The sequence below is a fragment of the Furipterus horrens genome, unplaced genomic scaffold (assembly GCF_987537825.1).
Source record: "Furipterus horrens unplaced genomic scaffold, mFurHor1.1.pri manual_scaffold_1, whole genome shotgun sequence".
Taxonomy (NCBI): domain Eukaryota; kingdom Metazoa; phylum Chordata; class Mammalia; order Chiroptera; family Furipteridae; genus Furipterus; species Furipterus horrens.
The window spans coordinates 138,234,452-138,249,972 of NW_028327171.1; the positions used below are offsets into that span (position 1 = coordinate 138,234,452).

At 33.3% G+C, this 15,521-nt stretch overlaps 1 protein-coding gene across 1 annotated transcript in view; it reads right to left on the reverse strand.

Annotated features, from left to right (window-relative positions):
- LRP1B (LDL receptor related protein 1B) overlaps positions 1-15,521 on the reverse strand; it is a 1,919,366-nt gene that overhangs the window by 1,006,565 nt on the left and 897,280 nt on the right. The window contains exon 6 of the mRNA XM_090279551.1: positions 12,171-12,428. Within this exon, the coding sequence (XP_090135677.1) occupies positions 12,171-12,428 (258 nt within the window). The remainder of the gene's footprint in view (positions 1-12,170; positions 12,429-15,521) is intronic.

The window sequence follows — 15,521 nt, forward strand, 5'->3', positions numbered from 1 at the left end:
CCATGTGATATGAAAAAATAGAGACATTTATTGAAGAAGATACAAGACACAAGAAACATTGTACATAAGACATTGACAATTCAGTCCTCTTCAAATAGGCACCTTGGGACCTCACACAGCTCTCCCAATTGCCATCAGCTGCCCAATCATATTTTCCTGAACATCACTGATGGTCTGAAAATCTCTTCCCTTTCAAAGTAATTTTAGTGTTGGGAAAAGCAAGAAGTTTTAGGGTGCCAAATCTGCACTGCACGTGGGCTGAGTCACCTGGGTGATTAAAGTTTAGCCAAAAAACTGCATGGGATGAGATGCATGAGTGGCCATATTGTCCTGATGAAGTTGACCATCACCAGTTGTCCATAGCTGCAGCCTTCTGAATCATCTGATTAGTTTCCATGGAGGAATGTTCAAGCTTAACACAAAATTTGATGCAGATCTGTTGCTCTAATCACTCAGTCATTTTGAATGTGACAGGAACACAATACACATGCTCACTCAATGGCATCTACTGTTCCCCCTGACTAGTACAGTGAAGTCTTCATTGTAAACATATACACATTCCAGTTCTCTCTCCTTGGCTGCCAGGTTACATCAAAATTGAACAAATCATTCTTGTTATATTAACAGTGGCTGGACTTTTTCAGGACAGATCTTGTACATTCATATTCTCTCTCCCTTCATCTTCCCATATCTTAATTCTTAGTTTAATCAACATTCAATGTTTATGTAATTATGACTATATATTTTTTATTGACAGAAAGTAGTTTTTTTATAATTATACTTCATTTCTTGAACAACTTTAAAGGTTCTATTTTTCTTATTTTTGTTATATAATTTGTTATTGCATATTTCTAAAAAAAGAACTCTAAAACTTATCCATAAATAGAAAAAGAAACAGTAATCTATTAATTCTTTTCTGTTCTTTTTTTTTTTTGCTTTGATATCCTCTTATCTCCTGCCATACTCTTGTTCTAACCTGTACTAGGCTTACTCCATAGTCATAATCTTTGAGTTTTCTTTTATCAGTCAAGATGCTTATTGTTTAATTGCTTCAGAAATCAAACATTCTATTTTCTTCTAAAGTAGAGGATATGTTGCTCATGGCTGTGGGGACCAGGGTAGGAGATCTGGTAGCCTACATATTCTAAAGTCAGGCTGTAAACTAATTTTAAACTAATCTACTAGCCCTACCCTCTATTCTACCTTCAGATGTGTCCAGAGTCTCTGTTTTTTGTCCTTTTTGGGCTTCTTTAGCTTGGTACTCCATTTGCACTCAGCAAAGCAAAGAAATATTTAAACTAATTTATTTATTATTTTATTACCCACTTTTTATTATCCAAAATTATCTCACATACTTTGTCTCCTCTCTTTCTTTTGGTTTTAATATAATTAAGAACATTATTTTATTTACAGTAGATTTAAAACAAAAACAACAACACAACAATAACAAAACAATAGATAAATACTTTTGATCAGTCTGCAATGTTTAACGGAAAGTCCCTGGGAACAGTTCCAAGCAGTTCCAAGCAGGAAAGTTAGGCATCTGTTTATCATTTTAAAAAGATCATTGTGACTGCTATGTGAATTGAAGGGGTAAGTGTGAAAGCAGGTGACCAGTTGGGAAGATCTTGAAATTCCAGGAGAGATATGATGGCTTCGAAGAGTATCGGAACAATGGTAGTTTTATGTGACACATATTCACATCCCCTTTGTCGACATTAAACATAATCATATTCAAAAGAATACATTTAAGTTATATTCTAGTTTAGAAGAAGGACCCAAGAATACTAGGAATTTTGAAGACATCACAGAAATTCAGAAACATTCTAAATATAGATTGTTTCTAACCACACAGATATAATTGTATATTATAAATATTTAAAAGTAACATTTTAATTTCCACTTAAATATTTTCCCTCAAGCTGTGATGCTGCCTTCACTGAAGAGAATTATAATGATTCTAATATAAATACAGAGAATATCAGGCAAAAATGAAATTTTAAAATGCTAAGAATATAAAGAAAGTATTCTGTTTTCCTAAATTTATATCTCTTATGTTAAGTGGAAAATTAACATTTAGTGTTTTTTCACATTTTTTTTGTTAGAATATTTTGGAATACTCATTGAATAATAAGATGATGTAACTTTTTTAATTTTTACATGTGGTCCTAATCTTTATCAAGTAGCATATACTCATTTTATCCTTTTTCTTGTTGTTTGTTTGTTTTCTTTTTTTGTAACTCCCTCTACCCACAGAGCATACTCCCCTGAGCATCACTCCTGAACATCTGTCTGGTCAACTCCTCTTCATAATGTATGTGTATCAGTAAACAAAGTACATTTACATGCAACAAACCTAATGTTGACTGAAAGAAGCCAAACGCAAAAGAGCACATAATAATTGTTACAAAAATCGACAAAGCCAATCTATGGTGTTATGATCTATTATAATCAGGATAACAGTAACTCTTAGCAGTCACTTTATCCTTTGATGAACAAAATATTATCCCTATATAAACTGAATTGAGCAAAGGCTCTATTGGCTTGGTATAATAATAATAACAATAATAATGTAATTATTATTTTTGAGAGTGGGGAAGGGAGGGAGAAAGAGAGAGAGAGAAACATAAATGTGAGAGAAACATTAATCAGTTGCCTCTCATATGCCCCTGACTGTTGACTGAACCCACAACCTAGGCATGTGCCCTGACGAGGAATCAAACTGGCGACCTTTTGCTTTGCAGGATGATGTTCAACCAAATGAGCCTCAATTGTCAGGAGTGCTTGGTATAAATATTAAAATGATATGTTAGTGTGGGGGACAGACAGGCATGGGAGATGTGGGAAACAGACAGGTTTGATTTAAAAGACTTTGACTGCTGTGCAGAGCTGCCCCCCACTAGGCCCTTAGCAGGCAGGTTGTCTTCCAGGCCTGCACTGAATCCCACCCTTCAGGAGATTTTAAAGATAGAATAGAAATACAAAATGGCTTTTAAGGAAAAGTGAACCTGCTCTGTTTTTCTCTAAACAGCCCCAAATTCTTGTCAGTAGGGTGTGAAAAAACAGAACGACTGAGCAAGAGTAAATGTTTTGAACTTGTGTAAAATACCTGGGTGCCTCAACCCTGTATTGATCTGCATTTCCCTTTGTTATGACTCCCAGCCATTTGGTGGGGAGCTGCATGTTTTTCCTTATGCATTTCCCATGTAGAAAGTAGATAAAAACCCTGGCTAATAAAGAAATGGGGGCAATTTTCCTCAGAGAAAACCCCCTCCCTTCCTTCCTCAGATGGTGAGTATCTGAGTAGTTTCTTCATTCACTCAGAGGGACCCAGAGTCTCGCTCATTATAGGAGTTCAACTGGGTATCCTGTGGGCAGGCACATCCCTGATAAGGAACAGAACCAATGGCACATTGGAGAGCCCTCCCTTTTCTTTAACTAATGAACGATTGCCTCTTCCTAGGCACTGATTCATTTCTTAAACACATAAAGTATGGTCAAAATGAATATCAAGGTCAGTTCTTTATTCAAGTAGTCACAAAGTTCCCCTTACATTCTGTGTATGTCTTTATGAAAAAAAGACAAGGAAGGTGCTTCTGACATAGGGTAGAGGGCCAAATCAGATATGCTTATGGATATTGGGTGATCCTATACTTTTTGTTAGGAGAAAGGGACATGAATGGTGAGCCTTTGAACCTCCTTCTATGTCATGACTCCATTATTTCTTAATCCCTTCTCTAACCAAAGCTACAAGCTAATCTTATTTCCTCTAATGAGTGCAGTTAGAGAAGATGTCTTCTACAAAAGTGTCTTTCTTCTATTAGGCAAAACTTTACATTCTTATTTGACCCATAACTCAAGTGAATTCATTATTCATTCCTTTCTTATTTCTTCTCACTTCACCACATATTAAATATATCAGAAAATCTTACAACCTTCACTGAAACTATCCACTTCTTTCCCTCTTTGCTATTACTTTATTTGGTCAGGACAATACCTTGTCTCCCCTGATGGCTGCAATAGCTTCTTAACTGGTCTGTCTACTTCCCTTCTAAACCCACTATTACAATCTTCACAGAGCACCTAGAGTGACCATTATAATGTTACAGTTGATTGCTAGTGAAGAAAGTCTTAACTGATAGGCTCTAGGTATTTACTCTCCTGCATGAATGCTTTCAATGTACATCAGCAGTATTTTTAAAAATGTCTAAGTTTACTGAACTTTAGCTCTGCATTAAATCAAAACTTTATGGAATATTTCTATTTTTAAGATTTTGACATGCAGGCTAACCAGCAAATGAGGTGTAGTAGGCTTCCAACTTCCATTTGTGCTATTGTTTCTTCCACACAGTTTTAACAAACAACAGGTTTTACTCTAAAATCCTGAGTCTGTGTTCTTATTTTACAAAATATCACTCTTCTTCTTAAAATCCCCAGTGACTTCCCATCACACTCAGCACAAAACTCATTCTTAAACGTGGTTTACACGTCTTTCAAACCTCCTTCCTCCTTCCTATTTTCCTTGCTCATTCTACTCTAGTCACAGGTACCCCTTGATTTTTCATCAACCTACAAAGAAAGACCAAACTTTAGGACAATTGTGCTTGATCTTCGAGACAAGAGTATTCAAATATGCATAGTTTGTACTCTCACTTTAGTCAGGTATCCATTCAAATGTGAGTTTTGTAGAAAAGCCTCTTAACCAGTCAATATTAAAGAGAACCCCCGCTCATACACACAGCAACTCATCCCCAATACCAATGTCCTAATTTTTATATTTTTGTGTTATTCATAACTGACTGAAATGTACTTCTTATTTATGAGTTCGCTGTCTCCCCACCCTAAAATATAAAACTCCTTATAATCAGGGATTTTGTACGTCTAATTTGCTGCTATATTCCTCAAAACCTAGAATTGTATTTACTCCATGGTAAGTGCCAAATATATATTTTCTAATCAATACTGGTGTCCTATTCACAATAACCCTTTCTCAGGAATCTCCTTATTAAAATCTTTGCTCTCAACTCTAAATCAGTGCCGTTAGAGTCACCTAAAGTCCCAGCTCCTTTGTTCTATAGTCAGCTGCAATAATTTCTTTGATTTTATATGTGAACTCAATTCTTCACTCAGGGAAGTTGTATATAAGAATGATCTATATTACTTAATGTGGATAAGTAATTTTATAAAAGCAAAATTAGGCAAATAACAATTGCAGGAATGAGTACATGGTGTAAGTAATAATAGTGCTGTGAACTATAGTGCCATACAGCAGTGTGGGAAAATAATCGCTCATGAGCCTGAATGAATAAGGAGGAATAATAAAGCAATGATCAGAAGAATGTACTGACAAAATGTTGTACTGAGGATAAAATACCATCCATCACATCCACTTTTGCATTAAAATCACCACAACTTGACTTCTAATAGTCTTATTGCTCCCAATTCTCTAGAGTCTTTCTTTCTTGTCTGCCTCTACAAAGTATCATTTTATAACTCTCAGACTCATGTAACTGTGTAGCCCTTATTACTGTACTCTGAGAATTTACTGCCACCTTGGCCATGGTTTGTCTCTTAGACTACTGCTTACCTTGACTGCTGTTTGCACATATTTTATCACTCTAGGTTACCTGTTGTTTCAAGTTCCTAAAAACAAGCTTTTGATTAATTGATTATTATTGTTATCACATATTTATATTATGTATGATATAATTTTATATAGAATATAATAATTACTGTATTTTACTATTGGTTATTTATTATTCATATTTTTTACATCTCTTAACCTATTCAATATATAAACCCAGGATCTGAGTCATAGCAATTAGTATATTATGTGTTTCCCCTAGGTATTAATTCTAATGTACAATAAGTAAAGAAGAGAGTATACTGATCCTGTGAATTAAGAGTTTCAGTTAGACAAATATTACTAGCTGCCCTGGATCAGGTAAATGAAATTATAGTTGAGAAACCCAAGGACCAAGTATTTGTAGAATGTTTCCATAGCTATGTTCATTATTGGCAAATATCCTTCCTTCTCCTCTTCCTTCCTTCCTTCTTCCCTTACTCCCTTCTTCCCTCCCTCTTTCCTTCCCTCCCTCTTTCCTTCTTTCTTTCCTTCCTTTCTTCTCTTCCTTCCTTCCTTCCTTCTTTCCTTCCTTCCTTTCTTTCTCTCTCTCTCTCTCTCTCTCTCTCTCTCTCTCTCTCTCTCTCTCTCTCTTTCTTTCTTTTCCTTCCTCCCTTCCTTCCTTCCTTCCTTCCTTCCTTCCTTCCTTCCTTCCTTCCTTCCTTCCTTCCTTCCTTCCTTCCTTCTTTTCTTTTTCTTTCTTTCTTTCTTTCTTGTTAGTTTTTATTGTATTTTTTCCATTACCATTTATCCCCCCATACCCTCTTCCACCTCCACCTAGCCCTCTACCCCCTGCAATATGATATTGTTGTTCAGTGTCCATGAGTTTTTGTTCTTTTTTACTCAGTCCCTCCACTTACACTGTGTTTATGGATAGGAAGAATTAACATAATTAAAATGTCCATACTGCCCAAAGTGATTTACACAGTCGAAGCAATTCCTATCAAGATACCAATGATGTATTTTATAGAACTGAAACAAATATTCCAAAAACTTATATGGAACCCAAAAGATCCCACATAGCAACAGTGATCTTGAGAAAAGAAAAAAAAAAAAAGGCTGCAAGAATCATTCTTCCTAATATCAAACTATACTATAAGGCCATAGTAATCAAAACAACATGGTACTGACATTAAAATAAGACATACAGATCAGTGGAACAGAATAGAGAACCAGAAATAAACCTATACCTTTATAGTCAATTAATATTCTACAGAGGAAGTAACACATTCAATGGGCTAAAGAAAGTTAATTCAAAAATAGTGCTGGGAAAATTGGACAGATTCCTGCCAAAAAAAAAAAAAAAAAAAAGGAAATTAAAGCATCTTATGCCACACATAATAAATTCAAAATGGGTTAATGACATGTTAGAGTTGAAATCATAAAAATCCTAGAAGAAAACAGGCTGTAAAATCTCATAGTAATATTTTTTTGACTACTGGCAAACATTTTAAATTTTAAACTTATTTTAGTGAAACAGCATGAGTTTTTTTGAGAAATATGCACAATACAAATCAGTAAATATCTTTAAACTGTTGATTGATTGATTGATTGATTTTAATTTTGAGTTACATCCAATAGTCAAAACCAATCACCAAATGATTAATATGTTTTTCCTGGGTAGAGATTTTGCTAGGAGTTACACTGAAGAATTCTAAAAGGTTAGAAAATCTCTAAATTGAGGAATGACACAGGAGAAAACCAGTTACAGGAAAGCCCTGCAGTGACAAGTTTACAGTTCTCTACACCAGACATTTCATTTTAAAATTAGCCTAAGACCTGTACAAATGAAGACAGAGTGTTATTTTTCTGGGGGTTTGCCCCATGGCACTCCAGATGGAGACATTAGGAAATAAATTTATTTCTACTTTTAGAGTACAGAAAGAAAAATGTCTTCAGTTAGTTTGGGCTGCTACAACAAAATATCATAAACTAGCTGTCTTAAAGAATAAACATTTATTTTTTTTTTCCCACAGTCCTGGAAGCTTGGAAGTTCAAGGTCAAGATGTTGGCATATTTCCCGTCTGGTTAAGGCTCTCTTTCTGATTCTACTTTTTTTTTTTTTTTTTTCTGTATTCAAACATGGTAGAGAAAAAGTGCAAACTCTGAACTCTGGTCACTTTGATTTTTCCAAGGTTGTAAATCCCCTTTTGAGATTCTACTCTCATGACTCTGCCTAAACCCAACTGAACTCAAAGATACTTCCTCCAAATACCATCGCATTGGGGGTAGGGCTTCAACATAAATTTTGGTGACACAAACATTCATCTCACAGTATTCAGAATGATAGAAAACTGAACTCATATTGAAATTTATATCTGATAAATAAAATAATTTCTAACCGTAAATTCTGAAATATTTTATATTTATAAATGAAATGTATTAATATTATATAATTATTAGAGTTGCCAACTCAAGGGAAAGAAGTAAGATTAATAAAAGACAGAGGTAAGGTATCATAATCCAAAGGTTATCCAATCAAAAATGTAGTTTAGTAGATCTAGGGAATAGGACTATGTGACTAATTTAGAAGCAAAGTCTATAAAGAATAAACAGTCCTTTTATTTTTATCCAGGCATAGTCTGGAGCTGAGCCCATGAATAGAGCAAGACAAGCTGGTCAAGTCCGTATTAGAATCTTAAAAGTCACATCAAATTTTACAGACTATTAAAGAATCACACATAGAGAATGGAAGTGTCTACTGTCTACCTAGGAAAGAACAATCTGATTTTGAGTCATTTTTCTTAATAGGTGATTAATTCAGAAAACATTCTTTTCTGTCTCGATCATCTTTGTGTACTTTGTCCTAAAGAAAGAACTGAGAATCCTACTTTCATAAACACCATCATTTTTGTTGAATGTGTGTATCTGTGTCACTATTACAGTACTTTACAAGAAAAAAAAATTGGGAAAAATTAGTTACTGCAAATGTTCTTTGTTTAAGCACTTAGAGAACCGATTTTTCTTATAAAACACTGCCAAAATTTTTTTACAAATTTTGCTATTATCAGGCTGAAGTGTTAGATAATAAAATAAATACAGGCATCAAAAAAATAAAGTAATAAGAAATAAAAACTCTAGCCTTTTCCCCAATTTTCATTGGTTAATTAATAGAAATTATTAAGCATATTATTATCACTTTTCCTCCATTTCTCAAAATATTGCTTAGAACAAATTCCCAATATTAAATGTAGGCCTTTCTGGTGGGCCATATCAGAATCACTTGGTGGGCCTTTCCTAATGACATAGCCTTTCACAGATCACCTTGTTCACCCCCTTTCCAAGATTCTTACACCTCTCTACCATTTAGAAACTGTTTTTGTGAGCACTGTTGCTAATGTTCATGCAGCTAATCATTTTGGCTTGCTAAAATGAAAATGGCTGAGACCCACAAGGACAGTATGGTGTTTGGCAAAATCCATGCAGTCTAATCCAACTCAAACCTGTACACAATATATATTTCATGCTGCTATCTAGTTTCCAAGAGTCCCAATTTTTCCTTCAGCCTAAAGGGAAAAATAATGTTTCCCTATTGCATATAGTAATTTAGCACTCATTCAATGAGTTGTAGATATAATTATTTGTGGAAGATTTGGGAAATTCTTTGAGGGACCAATATTTGCCTTTCCAATGTAGAAGAAAGAACATAGGATTTAGATGTCCACTATCTGCTTTCTTTTTACTTTTTAGATCGATTCACTGTATTGATTATTAAAAATGGCTATTTCATAATGTACTATTATTTCTTTATGAGTAAATACATGCTTTATTCCATTTTAATATTGTATTTATATTGTATTTTTTATTACCATTTATTCTCCTTATATTCCCTACCCACAATCAACACACTGTGGTCCTTTTGCTCAACCTTTCCACCCCCTAACACCCTCCCCCAGAACTGTCAGCCTATTCTCTGTCTATGAGTCTGTCTCTGTTTTGCTTGTTAGTTCAGGCTGTTCATTAGATTCCACATATGAGTGAAATCATATGGTATTTGTCTTTCTCTGACTGGCTTATTTCACTTAGCATAAAGTTCTCCAGGTCCATCCATGCTGTCACAGAGGGTGTAATTTTGATTTTGATTTTGATTTTGATTTTCTTCTTTCTTCCCTCTTCTCTCTTCCTTCTCCTCCTCCTTCTTCCTTCTTCTTCCTTCTTCCTTCTTCTCCTTCTCCTCCTTCTTCTTTTTTTTAAATAGCTGAATAGTATTCCATTGCATAAATGCACCATAGCTGTTCTATGCCTTTGTTTTGGATACTTGGTATTGCCTAAAACATCTGAGTGTTGTAGTTTAGATTTTGTCTATTATAAAACAAGAAGGGAATTTCTTTCCTGCTTACTCCACAGAGATATGTTGAGTATCCAATCAGATGAGATAAGAAATAAAAATATAATATTGCAATTTGTTTCTAATATATCATTATGCACATTTTAAATGCAAGTCAGTTTGACCTAAAATGGTTGATTTTATATTCATAGAAATTACTTAATTAAAATTTTTATTTTTATTTTTTGAAAAAAAGATGTCTGTAGGTAAATTCAGAGAAAAGCATATAAAATAACAGGGAAGAGAAGTTAAAGAGATAATTTCTGAAACAGTGGATAGTGACATATACTCAGGCATATTTCCATCAGTTAATTATTTTTGCTTACATGGTATAACAGATAATTTTTATGTAATTATTCATGCAAAGAATGTTCATATTTCATTATCAATTCACCAACTGCCATGGTGAATGCAGAGCCCATCATATTCAATGGTTTCTGCTCTGTGACCTGTTGATAAAAAATGTAAATTACAAGTAATGATAGAGGAGCCCAGCCCTGCTCACAACTCTGCTCCACTTTCATCATTGAATTACTTCCACATATTTAACCACCTTATTTCCAAAGTGGCTGAAATTACACATCTTAAATATGACTTCACCAAAAGTTATTTATTCCAATTAGAGTATCCCCACTGACTATTTTTATAGTTCAAAATGAATGTTCTACTGAACATTTCACTGAAGTGTCTAAAAATCTCTATAGTTTTTTAGAATTGCTAAGAATTGTATTATAAATCAAACAAAATATAAGTTATAAATTATTTTCTATAAATGTTCTAATGTGCAATTGTTTGAACAGATATATTTTTAAAATTGTTGTTATAGAAATACATACTAAAGAAAATATTACTGCAATTATAGGAACATACTATATAGAGAGGAAAAGCTGCTTAAGTAAGCTCAGAAAATAATTTTACCTGGCAACTTAGTGAATATTGTAGCTATCTGACTACCAGTATTCCATTGCATAGAGGCAAATGCATTTGGGTTAGTTGAGATAATCACTGACGCGGGAGGGACTTGGGGGTTTTCTGTTCAATTTTTAACTGCTAGCTAAGCCAATGTCTGAAATTTGCCAATCACAGAGAGGTAGTCTTTGTTCTACTTCCACTTGTTATTTACTATTTATTATGAATGATCATTTCTTCATAGAGTCCTTGAACTAGCCAATGTCAACTGCCTTTGCTGGCGCTTTGGTCCGCCATCTGAATAAATGGCTTTATCAATTGTTCTATTTAAGAGTCTCTTCAAAGTATTGGCTTCTGTCTGCTAAAGATTTATTTCTGTTCGCTTAAGTTTATACAATCATTTTTACAATTTTTGACACTAGGTTATGTAATCTAATAATTATTATTAAACATAGCATCATACCATTTTCTTATGTTTAATAAAGGTCAGTTACCAATTCCTTTAATTGTATGGCAAAAACATTAACAAAATGTTATTATTAAATCCAAATAATTAAACATTCTACATCTATTACATAAAATCATTTTCCTTTTTAACTTAATTGTGTACTTTTTCATTTTTCTTCCTATTTTTATGTTAGCAGCACATGTAAAAATACGTTTCTTTTTCTGTAAATCATTAAATAAATGGATGCATGTACATGCAAGTGTGTGTACATGTATATGTAATAAATGCCATTTTCAATTCATGGTAATGTTTAAAAAGAAAAGAATAGTAATAGTTTGTGAATTTCTGGCATGAGAAATCAAAGTGAATTAGAAACCATAAATCATGCTTTCAGAACAAGAGAATGTAAAAACTGATTTGCTAGGGAAAAATCTCAACAAACACAGGTAGTAGTTACAACTTAGCATAAGCCTAATATTTTCAAGGTATTTTAACAAACACTATAGTTAATAACCTTATGATTATCAATTTTGTTTCTTGCTTTAAAAAAAAAAATCAACCTTCACTATCACATTGTGAACTATCACCCAGTGAAAAAAAATTGCAATTCTCATTGAAGTAACACTGTAATAAGCATTTAAAAATAATTTAAACTACCTGTGCAATTCACTACTTATATAAACAGTGAAATTATATGTGTATATGTAAATATATGCAAAACACATAGTGAATATGTTGTATATTAATACTTGAACATATAGCTCCTCATAACCATACACTATGCTAGAAAATCTAAGAATCCTGTCTACTGGTGTGTAAATAAATTCCTTAAAGGGCGGCTTATAATATGAAGAAACACTCACTGTGGAAGGATTGAAGAATATTGATTGTCCATTCATTTGTTAATCTTCCTGTTCCTGTTATCTGAATACATTTGACTTCACTTGAAGATTCTCTTGATTCAATCCAACAAATCATATCTTCATTGTAAATAAAATCCAGAGTATAAATTTCATTTCCATTGACTGAGCTCAGGGTTGCCATTTTACTTCCATTAAGATAGAAAATCTCAATTGCTTCAGGATTTGCAATTAACAGCATAGGTGGTCTGTCCATAGGTTCTGGAATAACAGAACAAGAAAAGTGAGTTCAGTAAAAATAAAAAAAGCTCCCTACTTTCTTTTCTTTTTACAATTTTGCATTATTTATTAAGAGTTATTCTGTATTTTACTGATCACAAAATAAAATACTACTTACAAAAAGTATCTATTAATAATCTTTATGTATGCTTCACTAACTATATATTTCAGCTCACTTCTCTAAGGAAAACAACATTTGTATTCTTTATATCCTTAGTCATAACATGTTCTCTGTATATGAGAATAATGCTATTTACTTTCATTGTTGGTAAATAAAGGGAGTGCTGTGAGTTGTTTTTCTAGCAATGATGATGGATATGGACTGACCTCTCCATACAGTGTTACAGGTGCCATTGTGAGTGAGGGAATGCTCTTCTGAGGTGGATATATGAGGTCACAGATAGATTTTCTGGAGCAGAACATGCAAAACTCACAGGCTTATACAAAGAGCACCTGTGACCTCAGCCTCACAGGTACCTTGATTAGCCCCAGGAGTCAAATAATCACACATAGCCTTAGAGACTAGATTATGATAATTGAGCTACTTCCTTCTACATTTCTCCTCCAAAGTCAGGAAAATAAGATTCTAAAGGTGGAAAAAAAAAAAAAAAAAAAAGACATGTTCAATACTACTTATTGGACACTGCATTTTTGCCTAATGGATTGGTGAGCTTTTGATAAATACATACTAATTGACCAGAATTTTAATGTCCTTTAATATTTGAAGGTAACAGTAAAAGATCATATAAAATTAGTGTTGAATGTATTTAGCTATACAATTATATTCAGAGTAGCTTTTGTACTAATTAGGGGAACAAAAAGTATGTGAAAATCTTCAACTTTCTTTTTTTCTATCCCACATCCACTGGATCATTAAAATCTTTTTTACTCTAATGAGAAACTTATCAGAACTCCTACAAGTTTTTAGTGACTACTACCACCATCCTGTTCCAAGCTGCCATCAGCTTTTAATGAAATCACTCCAATAGCCTTCTAGCTGGTTTTTCTGCTTCCATCTATGCCATCCTCCTCTTTAGTCTATCTCAACACAATAGGTGAAGTTATACCTTTAAACTCTTAAGGCTGATCAAGTCAATATTCTGTCCAATTCCTGAAAGGGCTCCAATTCAAATCAGAGTAAAAATCAAAACCTCTGTATTGGCTTATAAAACCTTACCTGATTTGTATCCCCATTACCTATTAAACCTCATTTCTTTCATCTTCTAACTACTCTCATGCTTGTGCATCTCATTTCTGACACATTCATTACCCCTCTTACCTGCCCCTCTTTGAACAAGCCAGGTAAGTTACTCATTTAGAGGCTTCCTTTTCTTCATGGAATTTTCATCCTCCATATATCAGCAAAGCCACCTTGCTCACTTCCTTTTAGACATTATTTGAATGTCACTTTTCTACATAAATCTTTATCTTGTAAAAATAGCAAGCCTCTCTACTCTCTATACCCCCTTCTTGATTTATTTTTAATTTATCATCACTAAACATATATATCTTATTTATTATTTTCTGATTTATTATTTTTCTACTTTTGCTGATATAGCTCTAGCATTTTGATAAAGCCTGGAACCCAGTGGTCATTCAATACAAATTTTCTGAATAAATGAGAAAGACACATGAGATTCTTGCATAATAGAATTCTTTAGAAACATGCTGTGAAATATTTTAAAAGAATTTTGTTTTTCAACCTATGAATGGAACTCAAATACAAGATATTCAGAAAATTTCATAAACATCATTTGATCTTTCAAGAAACTGATACTGAGAATTATAAAGATACAAAAAAAGCAAAAAGATATACTATGACAAATATAATTAAATGTTTAAAGTTTTGAATGTATTATTTTATGGTCTTCATCATTTATGGGAGGATTAGGGATATCAGTTTCCTTGTGTTTCCCTCAGATAGAACAGCACTCCAATGAAGATTATTTTGGGTGTCCCCTTGAAGTTTTAAAATGTCAACTCTAAGAAGCATCCCAAGGCCTTCCATGTGTATTTGTATTTTTACCCACCCTGGGAAATCCTCTCAGTCAAGCCATAGGATTTTTCTCTGCCTTCAGAAAGATAATAAAATGTTTTAACTTTATATAAACATCAAAACAAAGAAAAATAAACAGCATTAACAAAAAGCTTAATGAGATTATAAAACTGGTTAACCCAACAGCTTCTTCCCTGTGGAGAGACAGACTTGTCCTGGACTGCCTAGTATAAACCAACAACATCAAAAATAGCCTCAAAATGCTAAGGTTGTTCCCACAACAAAGAGCTCTCTCAGAGGCATAAGTAAAATTGTGGATTATCATTGCTTAATGTAACCCTGTCAAGTGACTGCATCTGAGCTTGGTAAACCAGTTAGCTTCTCTCCTAATCTCTTAAAGTCATTTTGAACCCTGTAATACTTGCCCATGTCATTTCCTATTTTGGAGTATAGAATTGGTCTATTTTCAACACTCCTAACTCTGTATTTTTGTTTGTTTGTTTGTTTTTCCCCAGTTGATTTGTGGCACTCTTGAAACCTTTTGGATAGCAAATTTCTCAGTTTCCAACAGACCTGAGATGGCTGTGATATCAGGGTAACAAAGATATACTGACATTAATGTCAGTGTTTATTTTCTTCATTTGAGAACTGCAATGGCCTTTACTGAAGTCGCCTCTCCTTTAAAAATAAATCACTATTGAAAGCTTCTTTGCTGTCAAGCTTTATGAGAACTCCAGATGCAGACAAAAAGATTTCTTAACTGACAACTAGTCAGTAAAGTTAAGTATGTCATAAACATTATCTGGAGAGAGGCTGGACTATGAAAAAACACTGAGAAACTGAGATAAAATGAATTAATAATAACACAATTAATACTTAATTGACATAATTGATCAATCTATTTGATTTTTGTAGCTGCTTTTTGAGTGAATCAGTTGATTGTTTTAATGCAAAACATCAAATTGGGATCTTAAGGCTTCAGATAAACATAAGACCAATAAAAAAAAAGAAGGCAGATGCTTCATAATCTGATATGTTTTGATTTAATAATTGTGCCTATAAAATTTAAATTACATACT